At 40.9% G+C, this 17,220-nt stretch overlaps 1 protein-coding gene across 2 annotated transcripts in view; it reads right to left on the bottom strand.

Annotated features, from left to right (window-relative positions):
* The window catches only part of ZEB1 (zinc finger E-box binding homeobox 1), a 251,417-nt gene that overhangs the window by 27,297 nt on the left and 206,900 nt on the right, over positions 1 to 17,220 (bottom strand). For both annotated transcript variants that reach the window (XM_050939020.1, XM_050939021.1), the window contains exon 5: positions 13,433 to 13,635. In XM_050939020.1, coding sequence (XP_050794977.1) covers positions 13,433 to 13,635 — 203 coding nt within the window. The remainder of the gene's footprint in view (positions 1 to 13,432; positions 13,636 to 17,220) is intronic.

Below are 17,220 nucleotides of genomic sequence, written 5' to 3' on the forward strand. Positions count from 1 at the left end.
CTGCGGGAACTATGGGATAGCTACCCACAGTGCAACGGTCCAGAAATCGATGCTAGCCTCGGACCATGGACGCACACCATCGAATTAATGTGGCTAGTGTGGCCGCGTGCACTCGACTTTATACAATCTGTTTTACAAAACGGGTTTATGTAAAATCGGAATAATCCCGTAGTGTAGACGTACCCCTAGTGTCTGTGTTGATGCAAATTACCTGACTGACTGAGGGGGAGAAATACTTGCTGGTAGTTGTTAGCAAAGAGGACACACCCAGACAGCCAATGGATCCTGTTACACAAGAGAACTCAGATTTTGACCCTACAGGATAGAGAGGAAGGAAAAAACTTTATCATACTAATGGAAGCCACAGGCTACTCCTAAAATGCCAAAACTCCAATGGTATTGAACAGAAGGCATGGCATGACAAAAATGCTTTTAAATGTACACTTGCAATGGATTTGATGTTAATATTAGTGCCAGTATTAATTTTTGTGACATGTGTTGCTGATACCAAAAACTGTAAAAATGTACAATGTGCCTAATCTTTTGGAAAAACCCTTGAACATGTTAAGAGGGATATATAAGAACACACTTCATGTTAAAAGACCTTGTGATACTGATATTTCACAGTTAGTACCTGTAACTAGTCTTGAAACTGCACACAGGAGAAAAGACGTTGCAGACCTAATGTGCCGAATGAGAAGGGAAACTGAGGCATGCTACCATATTGTTTTCATGGCTAAATGCCAAGATTTCTACACTATGAAGAACATTAATATCTACATTGATTTTATGTTAATTGGATTCCAAACATTTGCCAGCGCTTGTATGGATGAATTAGCTATTTTCATTAGCTTACGGCAAAATCACATAAGAATACAGGAATTATGCTGCAAGAGCAGATCCAATCCACTATTGGTCTAACCAAATTTTACCTTGGATTTGTAAAGAAATTCAATAATATTTTTACTTCCATAATAATTCTTACAAAGAAACATTCTGTTTTAGTCAAACATTATTTCGATAAACGATTTCTGCTATACACTGATGCTTCTAAGATTGGGTTAGAAGCTGTGGTAATACAGAACCAAGAATGGGAAGTTCCAATGATGTATTCAGCAGTGTCTGGAACACCCCTTCCTGCATCAATTTTGCGTTGGGGCTGTGATGTTATTAAAATATGACCATGTAGATCATTGTTGCAACTGCTGTTATATAATTGCAACAAATCTTGTACAAAATGTGGCATGTGAGACGTCTATGGAAAGATTATGATTTGTTGAATAGGATTCTGCTATTTGTATGCATGTATCATTTTTGTATTTGAAGTTATGAGTATTGGTTCTGTACTTGGATTTAAAATGTTTGCTCCTGGGGTAACGCCCACAAGGTATTTAGTCTGCAAATCTTGGAGGGACTATTCAAATTAAGTGGCTCATCAAGAAACACTTTACTGGCAATGGATCATGGGAGATGCCCATCTACACTGAATGGACTGTCCTGCTAATGGTTCCATCTGAAGTATATGTAATGGCTTCCTGCTATGACTAAGTAAAATTGAGCATGGACAGGTGATTTGCCATGTGATTCCAAACTCCCATCTTTAAAAGAACCTGTAATTTTCCACTAGCCGTGCTGAGGGCTTTGTTTGAAACAATGGGTTCCCTTCCACATGGCAGAAACTGTAAAAGGTCCTAGAACACCTTAATTTTGCCTCTTTCCTGCTGGACTATCGACTTATACTAATGGGAGCATTCAAACCAAGAGATTGAGGTCCTTCCAATGATTTGGAAGCAACCAGAGATTTTTCAAGCCAACAGTTTATTCCAGCACTGCTACAAGCCTGAACCAAGAACTTTGCATTTATTCTATGTATTTGATCCCTTTAACCAATTTTAACTCCCACTTTTCTTTTTATGAATAAACCTTTAGATTTTACAAACTAAATGCTTGGCAACAGTGTGATTTTGGGTAAGATCTGAATTATATATTGACCTGGGTGTGTGGCTGGTCCTTTGGGATCAGAAGAACCTTTTATTTGATGAGACTCATTGTAAAGAACCACTCATCTTTAAATCCAGTGATTCTGGGGGTGATATAAGGACTGGAATGCCTAAGGAAACTGCTTTTGTAACTTCTTGTTAGCCAGTGTTGTGAGACAGAAGTTTACCTTTGTTGCTGGTTTGGTACATCTGATGGAGGAATAACCAGCAGTTTGGGGTATGTCTACTCTATTTCTCAGTAGTCTGTCCTGAATTTGGGTGTTCTCATTCGTGACCCACTGAAGCATAATTACAGCCTCAACTGGAGTACTGTCTCCAGTTCTGGGCACCACATTTCAGGAAAGATGTGGAGAAATTGGAGAAAGTCCGGAGAAGAACAACAAAAAATGATTAAAGGTCTAGAAAACATGACCCAGGAAGCATGATTGAAAAAAATGGGTATGTTTAGTCTGGAAAAGAGAATCCTGAGAGGGGACATGTTTTTCAAGTACATAAAAGGTTGTTACAAAGAGGAGGGAGAAAAATTGTTCTTCTTAACCTCTGAGAGTAGAACAAGAAGCAATGGGTTTAAATTGCAGCAAGGGAGGTTTAGGTTGGACATTAGGAAACTTTCTGTCTGCATGGTTAAGCACTGGATAAATTGCCTAGGGAGGTTGTGGAATCTCTATCACTGGAGATTTTTAAGAGCAGGTTAGACAAACACCTGTCAGAGATGGTCTAGATAATACTTAGTCCTGCTATGAGTGCAGGGAACTGGAGTAGATGACCTCTCAATGTCCCTTCCAGTCCTGATTCTACAATGTGTCCTAAAATAGCTAAGGGAATATTGTACTGAAATTCGAGAGCCTCTTCCACATACTCTAAGAAGGGAGATAGCTATTCAGTTTACAGAATAGATGAGGGCGAGTGTGGTGCTTCCTGTGATAGAAGGTTCAGTGACAGAGAGTCTTGACACTGACACTGAATTAACTCATTAACAGAGGAGACTCCAGCTCAGAAGATATTATAAAATCCTTAGGGTACCCAAACTCTTGCAGTACCAACAATATCAAAGATTAGGCTATGCGGGAACCTGTTGAGGATGGCTTTGATACAGATGCAGCTGGTACTGAGTGCTTGATATGGGATTCCCTCAGTACCACAGGCAGATAAGCGGTCTTTGGTACCACTGATTTTATTGTTATTGTTATCGAGTGTTGTTAAAGGATGAGCTTGGTCTTTTCAACCACGTCTCTGCTGCTCTGGGTATGGGCATCCAAACTTGGTATCGAGTCCATCTTAAATGACAGATTCCTCTTCATCTTTGTAGTAAGAATCTTACTTGGAATCTGCATGGAACTCCCCTTGTGACCCGAGGTCTCTGTAGACTTCTTGTGAGATGGTGAGAGAGAGCTTCTTGAAGATCCACTCCTTACTTCCTTCAGCTTAGAAGCAGATGTAAATGAGGACTTTGGTACTGTAGATATACTCACTGCTGTGGTACTATCTATCTTTCTACCAGTGTCTGGTGACCGAGATGCCCATGTGTTCAGGGCACTGACTGTATGGGGAGGTCTATGATTGGGGGGTGGGGGTTCCTCTGCTCCATCATTAAGTGTTTAAATTTAATTTCTCTATTTTTTCAGGATCTACCCTTGAAGGAATGCAGATCTTGCATTTACTGGAAATATGAGTATTGCCCAGACTGTGGAGGCACGGGGAGTGTCCTTCACTTATCGGAATAGTCTCATGACAAGAGAGGCATATCTTGAATCCGAGGAAGCCCAGCATTCTCAAGCAAAACTAAAGAAAATTTAACCTCTGTAAGCGGACTTCTCTTAACAATATAATGATCTCTATGAATAAAACTTTTTTTGTTTTTAAAGAAAAAACAAGAGGAACAATTCTTTCAACAATTATAACACTGTAACGGTAAGTAACTACAGTATAAGGTAACTTTGAGAAAAAAGCTAAACATTAACGAACAGGCACACAGTAGACTTCATTTTGGGCTAAAGACGGTTGAGAAGGCACTGAGGGCCATTCATTTATGCAGCCCAATATAAATCTTGGTGTGGGACACAAGAATGCATGGGGTGCATACATGGGCCAAATGGGCACTGTTATCAAAAATCTCTGATCAAAAGGTGCAGGGTCCAGGCACATCTGAAGTGGAGTGTCCACAGGGACACTACTCGAAGAATTACAACTTACTTAAATGATAAATTAACATGCATATATAGTAACAAGTATCCACCAGAATACATTAGAACTATCCAACACATTTACCATTAGGAACATTCAACAATAATTAAAGTGAAAGTATCCATACTTGTGGAACCAAACTTACTAAAAGATAGCAGGTAAGACAGCCAATGGAAAGTCAAGAAATGTTTACAGGGAGTGTTCACTTAAGTACCTAGGAACTACCATGCCAGATCAAACCAGTGATCCATCTAGTCTAGTATCCGGTGTCAGACAGTGGCTAGTACCAGATGCCTTAGAGGCAAGTACCTAGTAAATTCTGCCTCCTGGGTCCTAGCACCAGTTGAGTTCCCCTTCTATGTGTGCTGGGCGGTTTTCCGTACAGTGGTGAGTGCCTGCAGTGGGGCAGTGCAAGGGGAGTGGGAGAAGTGGGGAAGAAGCAGTGGGGATAAGATAGGGAAGGGGGTTGTGGAAGTGAGAGAAGAGAAGAGCTGGGGCAGCGGGGAGCGGATGGGGGAAGAGAAAGGGATAGGAGAATGGAGGAGGGAGCTGGAACCTGGCACACAGCATTCCCTCAGTGGTGGTAGCAGCAGCAGCAGCTGGGGCTCCCCTGTTAAGTGGGCCCATCAAACCCCCACCCTGAGGAGCCCCACTCCCCTGCACCTGGAACCCCCCCACACACCTGGATCACCCCAACAAGCCACCCAGACCCCTCACCCCACTGATCCCCCAACCAGCTGCACCTGGACCTCAGCCCTACCAAGCCCCACTCCCTCAGCATCTGGACCCCCACCTACCAAGCTACATCCCCCCCACACCCAGACCACCCCTGCTGAGCTCCAACCACCTCCACAGCAGAGTCCCATTGTCTCTGCACCTGGAACCCCCCCAACAAGTCTCTTCACATTCAGAACAGCCACTGAGCTGCCTGCACTCAGACTGCCCCCACAGAACCCTATCATCCTACACTTGGATCCCCCCAAACTAAGCCCCTCCACACTGGGATCTTGGTGGGCTGAGGCTGCCTGCCCACACGGGTGCATCTGGCATGGAGGGACAGGGCCCTGGGTGTTTCTGGGGCAGACCTAGCCCTTGAGCTGTGTCAGGGTCAGGAGCAACTTCACCACTGAGTCCCTGTCCCAGGGGATGGGGGACCGCTGGGTGATCTCCCATCTCTGTGCACCCACTGCCATGTTGAAGCCTCCACATTTATTTACTGACAAATAAAATCTGCAGAATTTTGCTGAATTTTAAAATATTGTGCGTAAAATTTTTATTTTTTTGGTGCAGAATTTTTATTTTTGGGCTCAAAATTCCCTCAAGAATAATTAAATTAGAGAAAATATTACAAGGGATATAAATCAGAATTCTTCAGGACATAAACATATTACTAGCTGATGGGAATTAGGGGAAAAGAGCAGGATATTCCATAATTATTCCTGCTGAGGCAGAAACCCAAATGGCCACCTTCTCTCACCGTGGCAGCTCTGTGCCTGCTGAAATGGGGGGAGCAGTGGCACATGCCCAACGGCGGCCCACAACATTCTGGCACCTAAGGCGGGAGCTCAAATGACGCCTTCATGTCCCCTTGCTTGGGCCAAAACTTTGAAAGGTCTCACTTCTGCCTTCTTCCTGTTCTCCTCCTCTCATGGTACTGCTCTGCTACCTACTCCAATAAAGGAGAGCTAACAACTTAAAATGCCTTGTTCAAAAACTATAAGTAACACTTAATTTTCAAACACTTGAACAGCAAATGTAACTTTTCTTGTCTGCCTAGTAAATACTGGCATTTTTATTTGTTTGAATAATCAAAGTGGTGCTTTCCGTGCCTTCTTGGTTGCAAAGATTTGAACTGCTTCCTGAAGGTCCACAGTCTGAGCCAGCTCATGCTCTCTTGAGATGGTTGCAAGCCTGACCTGCCTCTCCTGTGTCATTGTGGAGTGTAGATGTGTTTTTATCAACTTCAGCTTGGAAAAGCTGTGTTCTCCACTGGCAGCTGTTACAGGATGTGTTAGAAGTATGCACAGAGCAACAAAAGCATTTGGAATGAGGGTGGTTCTCTTATTTGTGTACATATATTCCAGAACAGCATTTGGAGTTGATTCTGCTGAAATGTATCTTGAAAGGGCTTTCAGTTCATCACCTAAATCACTCGCATCAATATTGCATGTCATCATGTATCAACACTGTCTCTAGTGCCCTGCACTGCTGGTGCAGGTCTTCTTCAGGCAGAGTGAGGAGTTTGGGAATATCATACAACATCTCAAATATACTGCTGTGTTTCTTAAGCTGCGTGAAACGTTCTTTAACTGACTGTATTGCACAGTCTAGCACCTGGTTAAAGAATTCAACTTTGAATTGTTGTTTGGGGTCTCTTATGGAATTATCACGTGACTCGTAATCAAAATGTCTTCTTCGGTGATTCTTGTATTTTTGAATGGATGGGAAAATAGCTTCAGTATGAAGTTCCTCTGCCAACTTCTGTGCACTCTTCAGAACGTTTTGAAATCCCTCATCTGACCGGTAAGACTGTAGGTATGACTTTGCTTTGTCCAGTTTCAATTGCTCCAGATATATCAAGGTCAACATCTTGGAGTTTCTTGCTTACAACGTTTATTTCAAACAGTATGTCACGCCACAACACTAAGCCACACAGAAATTTGAAGTTATGTATCTTTTTGGGGATTCCATTTCCCTCTGTCACTGTTCTCCCACAAATAGTTCCTGTCATAGCATTATCCTTCATAATGGCAACTATGGCATCATCTATCTTCCCAATTAGGTGTTTGATAGGCTTTATCGCCTCCACTCAGCTTTCCCATTGTGTGGCACTCAGTGGTTTCAGTGTCAAAGAGGATGTTCCCAGATGTTGCTTTAAAATTTGCCATCAATGAGTTGATACAGAGAAAAATACATAGATGCTTTGAATTACATTAAAAAATTCAGCAGCCTCACTAGAAGCTGATGCTGCATCATTGACCACCAAGTTCAATGAATGAGAACTGCATGGGACAAAAAAAGCTTGAGGGTTTAACTCTCGGATCCGTGTTTGCACTCCTCTGTTCTTTCCTCTCATGTTGGCACCATTATCGTAGCCCTGACCTCTCATATCAGCTATTGCAATTCCCATATCTTCCAGCTTTTTAAGAAGCAAATTTGTCATACCAGCTCCTGTAGTATCATCAATGTCAATAAATTCTAGAAAATGCTCTGACAGTCACCATTGCAGGGACATTTTCACCAGGTTCTACTGTTGTTACAAAATGCACCATTAAAGTCATTTGTTCCATATGGCTGATGTCAGGTGTGCAGTAAAGAGAGACCGATACAATCTTCTCTTGATGTTGATCATCTGTGGTGGTCTTTAACCTTAGACTTATCTCAAGCTCTTTCCACCTATGGAATCCTCTCTGGTGATTTGCTGCCTTCTCATGGCATGCCAGATTTCTAGCCAGATTTTTCCAGTCCTTTGTTCCTGTAGAATCCAATGTGGCTAGAACATTAGATTGGAAGAGTTTGCAACAAAAACAGTATGCAGCATTCTGGGTTTTTGAGTACATAAGCCATGGCCTCTCCACTTTGTCACCATTGGGGATTTCATGCCAGTAATGGGTTGGATGGAAATTTCTATTTTCATTGTCTTTGGGGAACATGAAGTTTTTCACTTGCTGTGGCCCATGCAGTACAAGGAAGTCCCTCAGGCTACTGCTCAAGTGGGTGCACAGGCCTGGATCATCTAGACTTAAGGAACTAAACTCAGCAGCAGCTGTTTCTTGCACCTGCACCACTCTCTTCTCTGATCTACACTTTTCTTCAGGAATGTGCATGGTTACATCCATTTGAGATGGAGATATGGATACTGCAGCAGCTGCCGGGTCACCTGCACTCTGACTAAGTGGAATATCAGGCATCTCCCACCACTCACATCCTCACTGGGGCCGGAAGGCTCGCCGTGAACATTTATGTCTATGTATCTCAGGAGAGCTCCGTCCTGCTTAGATAGAAAAGTTTCCTTTGCTTGCTTTTTTTTCCCTGAATGCTGCCCCAGAGGGGCCGTGTTCTTCTTTCACTCATGACTGCTGTCCTGTGCCAGCTATAGTGGCTCTCAACACACAATTGAAGGGGACAAATAAGCAAGCTGGTAGCAGGGCCTGAGTGAGGGAAGATATCAGCATCTTAAGGGCCTAACTGGCTCCTTCTACTTCAGTTGACTGCCTGTTCTCCTCAAGTGGGTTCAGGGAAGTAGCAGGAAACAGGAAGCTCCCTGAGACACGGTGTTAATCAGTCCAGGCTCCTGGGGATGCTACAGAGGTACATAAGAGGCTCCTCCTCCTCTTCTCTCTCCTGACACTCCTGCTGCTTTCTGTTATTCCCGCTCACTTTTTCTCCTGCCTGCCTGTTATGTCTCTTGTGCCCTCCTTCCTCCAGCACAACACTCTACCATCTCTGTGCATCTAGATCAGAGAGAATACATATGCACCAGCAGCAGACAATCTTCTACAATCTGGGTCCTACTGGTGCCCCCCCACAGTCTGGAACCTGAGGCAGCCGCCTCAGTTTGCCTCATGGTAAGGCCAGCCCTGCACATACCCCCCCCACCCACATACCTTGCCGTCCCACCCACTCCTACAGTGATTTACTGCTGCTCCGGACAATGGAAACTAGGTGCCAGCAGTGCTGGGGAGAGTCTTGACCACTCTTGCAGTTTCCCTTTCCTTCCCGGTCATTTTCTCAGGGAAGCAAAGAAATCTGTGGAGAGACATGATTTCTGTGCCCGCCCAGTGGCACAGAACTGCCCTAGGAGTATTTAATGTAATTGTGATGCTCTTATTAGCCATATAGATATCGAATTAATTTTAAACTCCTCTAAGCTTTTGGACAACTTGATATTTTGCAGCACTGAAGTTAATCTTTTTATTGTGTAAAAAAGTATTTCCTTCAATCATTTTTAAGTTTGATGCCTTTCATTTGAGTGGGCTGTTCTTTTGTTCTTAACTCATGAGGAAGAGTAAACAGGAGCTCTCAATTTACTTTTCTCTATACTATTCTCTATTTTGTATCCTACCATGTTCCCTGTTTTCTCCTCAGTCTCAGGCCTAGTCTACACTTGGGGGCGGGGGGATCTAAGTTACGCAACTTCAGCTATGTGAATAATGTAGCTGAAGTCGACGTACTTAGATCGATTTACCATGGTGTCTTCACCACAGTGAGTCAACTGCTGCCACTCCCCCGTTGACTCTGTCTGTGCCTCTTGCCGAGCTGGAGTACAGGAGTCGAAGGGAGAGCGCTCAGGGATCAATTGTTGCCTGCCGATCCGGCCAGTAGTGAAGACATACCCTTAGTTTTTTCAATTTCTCGTCATGTAGAAGCTTTTCCATGCATTTTTGTCATCCAGTTCTTGTCCCTTTTTTATTTTTGAGGTGAAGTAATCATAACTGAACACAGTATTCAAGGCAAGGATATGCAGTCAATTTATATAATGGCAGTATAATATCCTCAGTATTATTTCCTGTCCATATAGAGTAGAATCTCAGAGTTACAAAAACCTCAGGAATGGAGGTTGTTCCTATTCTGAAATGTTTGTAACACTGAACAAAACATTATTGTTCCTTCAAAAGTTTACAACTGAACACTGACTTAATGCAGCTTCAAAACTTTACTATGCAGAAGAAAAATTCTGCTTGTAATTTAAACGAAACAAGCACAGAACCAGTTTCCTTACTTGTCAAATCTTTATTTTTACACTTTCCCTTTATTTGTCTAGTAGTTTACATTTAACACAATACAGGACTGTATTATTTTTTTGGTCTCTGCTGCTGCCTGATTGTGTACTTCCAGTTCCAAATGAAGTGTGTGGCTGACCATTCAGTTTGTAACTCTGGTGTTCATGACTCTGAGGTTCTACTGTACATCCTAACATTTTGTTTGGTTTTTTGACCATTGCTGTGCATGGAGAAGATTTGGTAACTGATCTTTCCACAGTGATACCTAGGCTTTTCTTGACAAAGCTCCTAAATCATAGGATGTTGTATGTGTTCCATGATTAGAAAATATAACCATTACAAACTACTTTCATTTCTGAGTGAAACAAGTTTTATTTATTCACAAAACTGTAACAGTAGCCCCTGGAGTCAAGAAACACAAAATGATCCAATCTTACAACAGCATGACTGTAATTCAACATGGATCACCAATGGGAAATGCTCAGGCAAATCCAAAAATAAAACTTACTGGGACAGAGATGAAATTGTTGCATATGATCGGATTCTTTACCGGTCATATAATCACACAAATAAATCAGAAATGCTAAGAATAATCCATGCTGTCTCCAAGAATTGAAAACCATAAAAACAGAGACTGAGACATCCTCCTCTGGTCAGCTATTAATTCAGACATAAAAGAAAAGTACCCAAAATGTGAAGTCTGCAATAAATGTGAGGAAAAGAATGTAAAAAGCCCTCTGAAATCACATAAGATTCCTGACTAAACTTGGTCCAAAGCTAGCACAGATCTGTTTGAAGTGAATGGAAAAGTTTGCCTCTTCTTGATAGACTACTAATGAGATTTTAAATGAGGTTTGCACAATGTCAAATATCAATGTAATAGTGTAATAAATTGCACTGGATTCCAGATGAGTTAACAAGTGAAGGCCCATACTACACGAATGGCTCATTTGAACAATCCTCTTTGATACTTTCAAGCATACCACATCAAGCTTTACCAATGCACTGTCAAATGGGTTAACAGAAAAGTCAGAATAAAAAACAAAAGAACTCAATTTAAAAATGTTGGTGAATTCAAAGGATTGAAACACAGCTTTGATAGAATATCACAACTCTTCACACTGATTTCTTAGGACCACGAGTTCAGAGAAGTCTAGAGAAATGGTCAAAAACCTTAATATCAACAACTAACAAGCTTCTTGAGCCAAAGACAAATTACTTCGAAGTAGTTACCAAAGAGCAACCTAGAAAGCAGAATACAAGGAATAGTATGATAAGATTGACAAACAGTTATTCCTGCTGCAAGTGAAAGAGAAAGTTGGATTTCTTGGTACAATGGGGAAGTTCCAGAAGACTGGAAAAAAATGAAAGTTGTGCCCTATTTGAAAAGGGTAAAACAAATGACTTGGGTAATCACAGGCCAGTTAGCTTGACACTGATCCCAGAAAAAAAACTGTATAAAGATTTAAAGGATAGTAGCATAATTAACGCCAATCAACATGGCTTTATGAAAAATATGTCTTCAAAAAACTAAATAAAAATTGTCATGATATTACAAGTTTAACTGGTAACTATTGACATAATATACTTAGATTTCTGCATGGCATTTGACTTAGTACTGCATAACATTGTGATAAAGATTAACACTATACAAAAATCAATGTCAGCCATATTAAATGGATTAAAAACTTGTTAATGAATAGACTTCAAAAACCAATTTTTTAATGGGGAAACTTTTGCGGTGTTTCTAGAGGAGTTCCACAAGGGTCTGCTATTGACCCAATGCTATTCTATATCTTTATCAATGCTCTGGAAGAAAACAAATTCATTGCTGGTAAAATTTGTAGATTTTGATTGAGTGATAAATAATGATGGGGACAAGTCAGTTACACAGACTGATGTGGATAGCTTGGTAAGGTGAGCTCATTTTAATAACACACATTTTAATTCAGTCAAATGAAAGGCCATACAAAGAACAAGGTCATACAAAGAACAAAGAACCTAGGCCACAGTTACAAGTTAGGAATGTAATGACACTGAAAAGGACTTAGGGGTAATGGTAGATAACCAACTGAACATATGCTCCCAGTGCAAAGCTGTGGCTAAGTGGATGAACATGGTTCTTGGAGGCACAAGCAGGGGAATATGAAATAGTTGTACAGAGGTAATATTACCTCTGTATATGGCATTAATGAGACCATTACTGGAATACTGTGTCCAGTTCTGGTGTCCACACTTCAAAAATTGGAAAGCATCAGAAAAGAGCTATAGTTATGATTTGAGAACTGAAAAATGATAGTAAGAGCCATGTAGCCATATAGTGAATGATTTAAACTAAACATATTGAGCTTCTTATCGAAGAGAAGATTTAGAGGTGACTTGATCATAGTCCACAAGAACCTACATGGAGAAGAGATTTCTAGAAGCAGACAGCTCTTAAATCCAGCAAAAAAGGGTAAATTGCCATCCAATGGTTAGAAGCTGAAACTAGACTAGAGAAATAAGGTGCAATGTTTTAACAATAACGGTGATTAACCATTGGAACTACTTACCTAGAGACATGATGAATTTTCTGTGACTTAGTCTTTAAATTAAGAGTGGATATCTTTTAAAAAAAATATACTCTAGCTCAAACAGAAGTTGTGGGCTTGATGCAGAAATGAATGGATGAGATTTTATGGCTTGCGTTATGCAGCAGGTCAGGGTAGAGGATCCTACTGGTCCCTTCTGGCTTTAAAAAAAATATCTATGAAGTTCAAATGGAAAGTTACTTACAACCTGCCAAAGTAACAGCTATACCAAGATCATACATCATAATCAATCCTGAGAGTCAGTCATACAAGAGGAATAGAGGAGCTGAGTAACCTGTTAGTCCCATTTATCTCAGCACGCATGTGAGATCGCAGCTCCTTTCAGGATCAAAAAAACCAATTTAGAATAAGTTTTGGCCTTTTTGTTGATTTTTCTAGTATTGCATCATTTTACTTATGTACAATTATTTTCATTACTCAAATGTCCATAAAGAACCTACTAAAGAATCTACTTACAACCTATATTTCATAAAGACCGTGATTCTTCCTGCAGTAAGAAAGCAAGAAAAATGCATTTGAAGATCCAAAATTATAAAATGATCTTTGTCAAAGAAAAAATGTCATAGGTTGAGTACAAAATTTGATATAATATCTGGTATAGTCACAAGGCTCAGGCATCAATAGTCAATTGGTACAAAATTCAAGAAAACACTATCTATAAGGCAATAAAACACTTCAAGAAATTCAATTATTGAACATAAAGTGGCTAAAGACACCTCATTTGGTGCCTAATCCCACAGTGATTACCTACAGAAAAGTATGAATTTAATAGCAAGTTTGCCCAAGCAAAGACCATAGGATCAGGACCTTAGCATGCAGGTGATCTGGTATACCCACACTCTTAGCTCTGCATTATTGCTAGCATAAGTAAGTCTTTATAAATATTGTTACACGTATGATGATCAATATACAAATTACTAAAACTTCCACTTACTTGATCTCTTCCTGATTTATGTGATGTCATGTGGCGTTCAAGTTGTGTTCTATATGCAAATGTGTAACTGCATAATGAGCAACTAAAGTTATCCTCATTTTTTTCATGGCGATATTTAATGTGTTCCTTCAGAGAGGTAAAGCGTTTATAACCTCTATCACAATATGGGCAGGTAAGCAGTTGGGAAAATGCATCTGGTGTTCCTGCAAAAGACAGACAATAAACCTTTATTTAGATAAAATGAAAGATCAAATATATTAATATGAATAAACATGTTCGGGACATATTTTCACACACGCAAGTTTATGCAACTTCCATAATTTACATGGAGGAATATATCTCAGAATAAGAATTCTTATTTCAGTTTTTCCTAGCATGTATTCACTCATTGCCTGTGGTACTAATGTCACTAATATGCAATGGCGGAAAGAGGGGAAAAAGGCAGAGAACAAACAGGTTTTATTCTGAGCTCACCCAGGTTCACACTGATGTCACTCTACTGACTTCGACGGAGTTACTTGGGCTTTACACCAGCATAAAGTAAAATCAGAATTAGTCTCTCTATGACTAGACAGGACTGTGCGTGAGAAGACATGGTTATGGTTTTATATGTAAGTACATATATTCAAGGACTCTTACATTGATATCTGAACATAAGTATGTTATACAGAAAGTAACTTCTGTATAACATTGTAAACATCCTGCCTGTTAACCTTCTCACATATTTAACAATAAAAATGAAAATACTGTCTCAAAAGATCTCTTATTTTATTTTCAGATTAATAAAAACCTGGTTTTAGGAATGTAAGATTTACCATATGGGATCAGACTATTGATCTATAAAGTGCAGTACCCTGCCTCTGGCAGTTCCTATCCTTCATGCTTCAGAAGAAATGGAAGGCAATTCTTGCCATCATCCAATTATCCAACTGTGCAGAGCTATTGCAAGGGAGAGGGCAGAATTTCTATTTGATCCTCACTGATCATGATCTTATACCCTGAAGCACAAGATGTAAATTTCCATGGACTGTTATTTTAACTTGCATAACTACAAATGTTATTAATACTCATAAAATTAGCCAGTACCTTTGAAAGTACTTTTAAATTATTTATTTTGATGACCTGTGGCAATTAATACCACAGGTTGAGTATATGCTCCATAAAGAAGCATTTCCTTTTGTTTGCTTGGAATTTACTGCCTTTCAGTTTTATCGAGTGTTCCATTGTTCTTGCACAGAGGGACAAAGAAAAGAGGAGACTTAGATCAATTTTCACTATATTCTTTGTAGTGTTGTATCTCTCAGCTAAGTCCCATCTTAGTCTTTGCATTTTCAGGGTAAGTAATGCTCATATTTGCAGGCATAGGTATAGTTTGACTGTTATATTTTGGGGGGGGAGAAAGGGTGGCAGCTCCAGTCAAGCCAACAGGGCAGGGTATGGGAGGGAGGGGACAAATTCCGTGCTTGCCCAGGGGGGCTCCATTTCAGATGGGGGGGAGGGGCGCAATTTTAACCGTGATTCAGGAGTCTGATTTGTGTTGCGTACTGCCAAGTTTCACCTTATTTAAAAACTATTTGCTTACAAAACCAGACATAAAAATACAAAAAAGTGTCACAGCACACTATTACTGAAAAATTGCTTACTTTCTCATTTTCACCATATAATTATAAAATAAATCAATTGGAATATAAATATTGTACTTACATTTCAGTGTACAGTATATAGAGCTGTAAAAACAAGTCATTATCTGTACGAAATTTTAGACTGTACTGGTTTCCTAGTTCTTTTTATGTAGCATGTTGTAAAAATAGACAAATATCTAGATGACTTGATGTACTCCCTGGAAGACCTCGGCAAACTCCCAGGAGTACACGTACCCCTGGTTGTGAACTACTGACTTAGGCAACTGAAAACTCTAGTGTTTTTGCATATAATAGCTGAGAAATATCTGACATGAGCATTGTATCTAATTGCTATAGCAAGAAAGAAAATTAAATAAGTATTAAACCCACTCAGCTCTAATACTTGCATGTTCTGACATCTTGTGCCAAGTCTCTTATGGGACACTGGTTAGGTTTAAAATTGTAATGTATATTCTTACTCAGATACTCTTACTAAAGTCAGAAGGGACTTTCGTGATTATCTAGTCTGATCTCCTGCACACTGCAGGCCACAGAACCTCACGTGCTAATAGACCCCTAAGCTTTGGCTGAGTTTCTGAAGTCCTCATATCATGATTTAAAAACTTCAAGTTACAGAGAATTCACCATTTACACTAGTTTAAACCTACAAGTTACCCATGCCCCGTGCTGCAAAAGAAGGTAAAAAAATGCACGGACTCTGCCAATATGACCCAAGGGAAAATTCCTTCCTGACCCCAATATGATGATCAGTTAGACCAGGAGTCGGCAACCTCTGGCACGCGACTCGCCAGGGTAAGCAACCTGGCAGGGCGGGCCAGTTTGTTTACCTGCTGCATCTGCAGGTTCGGTCGATTGTGGCTCCCACTGGCTGCAGTTTGCCATCATAGGCCAATAGGGGTGGCAGGAAGCAGCGTGAGCCAAGGGATTTGCTGGCCGCAGCTTCTTGCTGCCCCCATTGGCCTGGAGCGGTGAACCGCAGCCAGTGGGAGCCACGATCGGCTGAACCTGTGGATGTAGCAGGTAAACAAACTGGCCCGCCCTTCCAGGGTGCTTACCCTGGCGAGCTGCATGCCAGATGTTGCCGACTTCTGAGTTAGACCCTGAGCAAGTGGGCAAGACCCACCAGGCAGATACCTAGGAAAGAATTCTCTGTAGTAACTCAGTGCCCTCCCCAGCTAGTGTCCAGTCTCCAGTCATTAGGGATTTTTGCTACAGGCAGTTGCCAATGGGTCACATGCCATTGTAGGCAGTCTCATCATACCATCCCCTTCATAACCTTATCAAGCTCAGTCTTGAAGCTAGTTAGTTTTTTCGCCGGCACTGCTTCCCTTGAGAGACTGCTCCAGAACTTCACCCCTCTGATGGTTAGAAACTTCTGCCTAATTTCAAGCCTAAACTTGTCGATGGCCAATTTATATGCATTTGTTCTGGGTCCACATTGATGCTCAACTTAAATAACTCCTCTCCCTCGATGGCATTTATCCCTCTGATGTATTTATACAATGCAACCATATCTCCCTTCAGCCTCATATTGGTTAGACTAAACAAGCCAAGGTCTTTGAGTAATAAGATAGGTTTTCCATTCCTCAGATCATCCAAGTAACCCTTCTCTGCACCTGTTCCACGTTGAATTAATCTTTCTTAAACATGGGAGACTAGAATTGCTCAAAATACACCAGAAGAGGTCTCATCAGTGCCTTGTATAATGATACTAACACTTCCCTGTCTCTACAGGAAATACCTCACCTGATGCATCCTAGGACAGCATTAGCCTTTTTCACAGCCACATCACACTGACGGCTCATAGTCATCCTGTGATCAACCAATACACCCAGCTCTCTCTCTCCTCCACTGTCACGTCCAACTATAAATCCCCCAGCATATAGCAAAATTCTTGCTGTTAGTCCCTCAATTCATCACCTTGCACTTTGCACTTTAAATATCGTTCCGTTTCTATTACTCCAGTTTACAAGGTCATCTAGATCTTCTTGTATGATATTCTGGTCATCCTCGGTATTGGCAATACCTCCCAACTTTATGTCATCTGCAAATTTTATTAGCACACTCCCACTTCTTGTGCCGTCAGTAATAAAAATGTTAAATAAGATTGGTCCCAAGACTGATCCCTGAGGAACTCCACTAGTA

Source organism: Gopherus flavomarginatus, chromosome 2 (assembly GCF_025201925.1).
Source record: "Gopherus flavomarginatus isolate rGopFla2 chromosome 2, rGopFla2.mat.asm, whole genome shotgun sequence".
NCBI classification, from domain to species: Eukaryota; Metazoa; Chordata; order Testudines; family Testudinidae; genus Gopherus; species Gopherus flavomarginatus.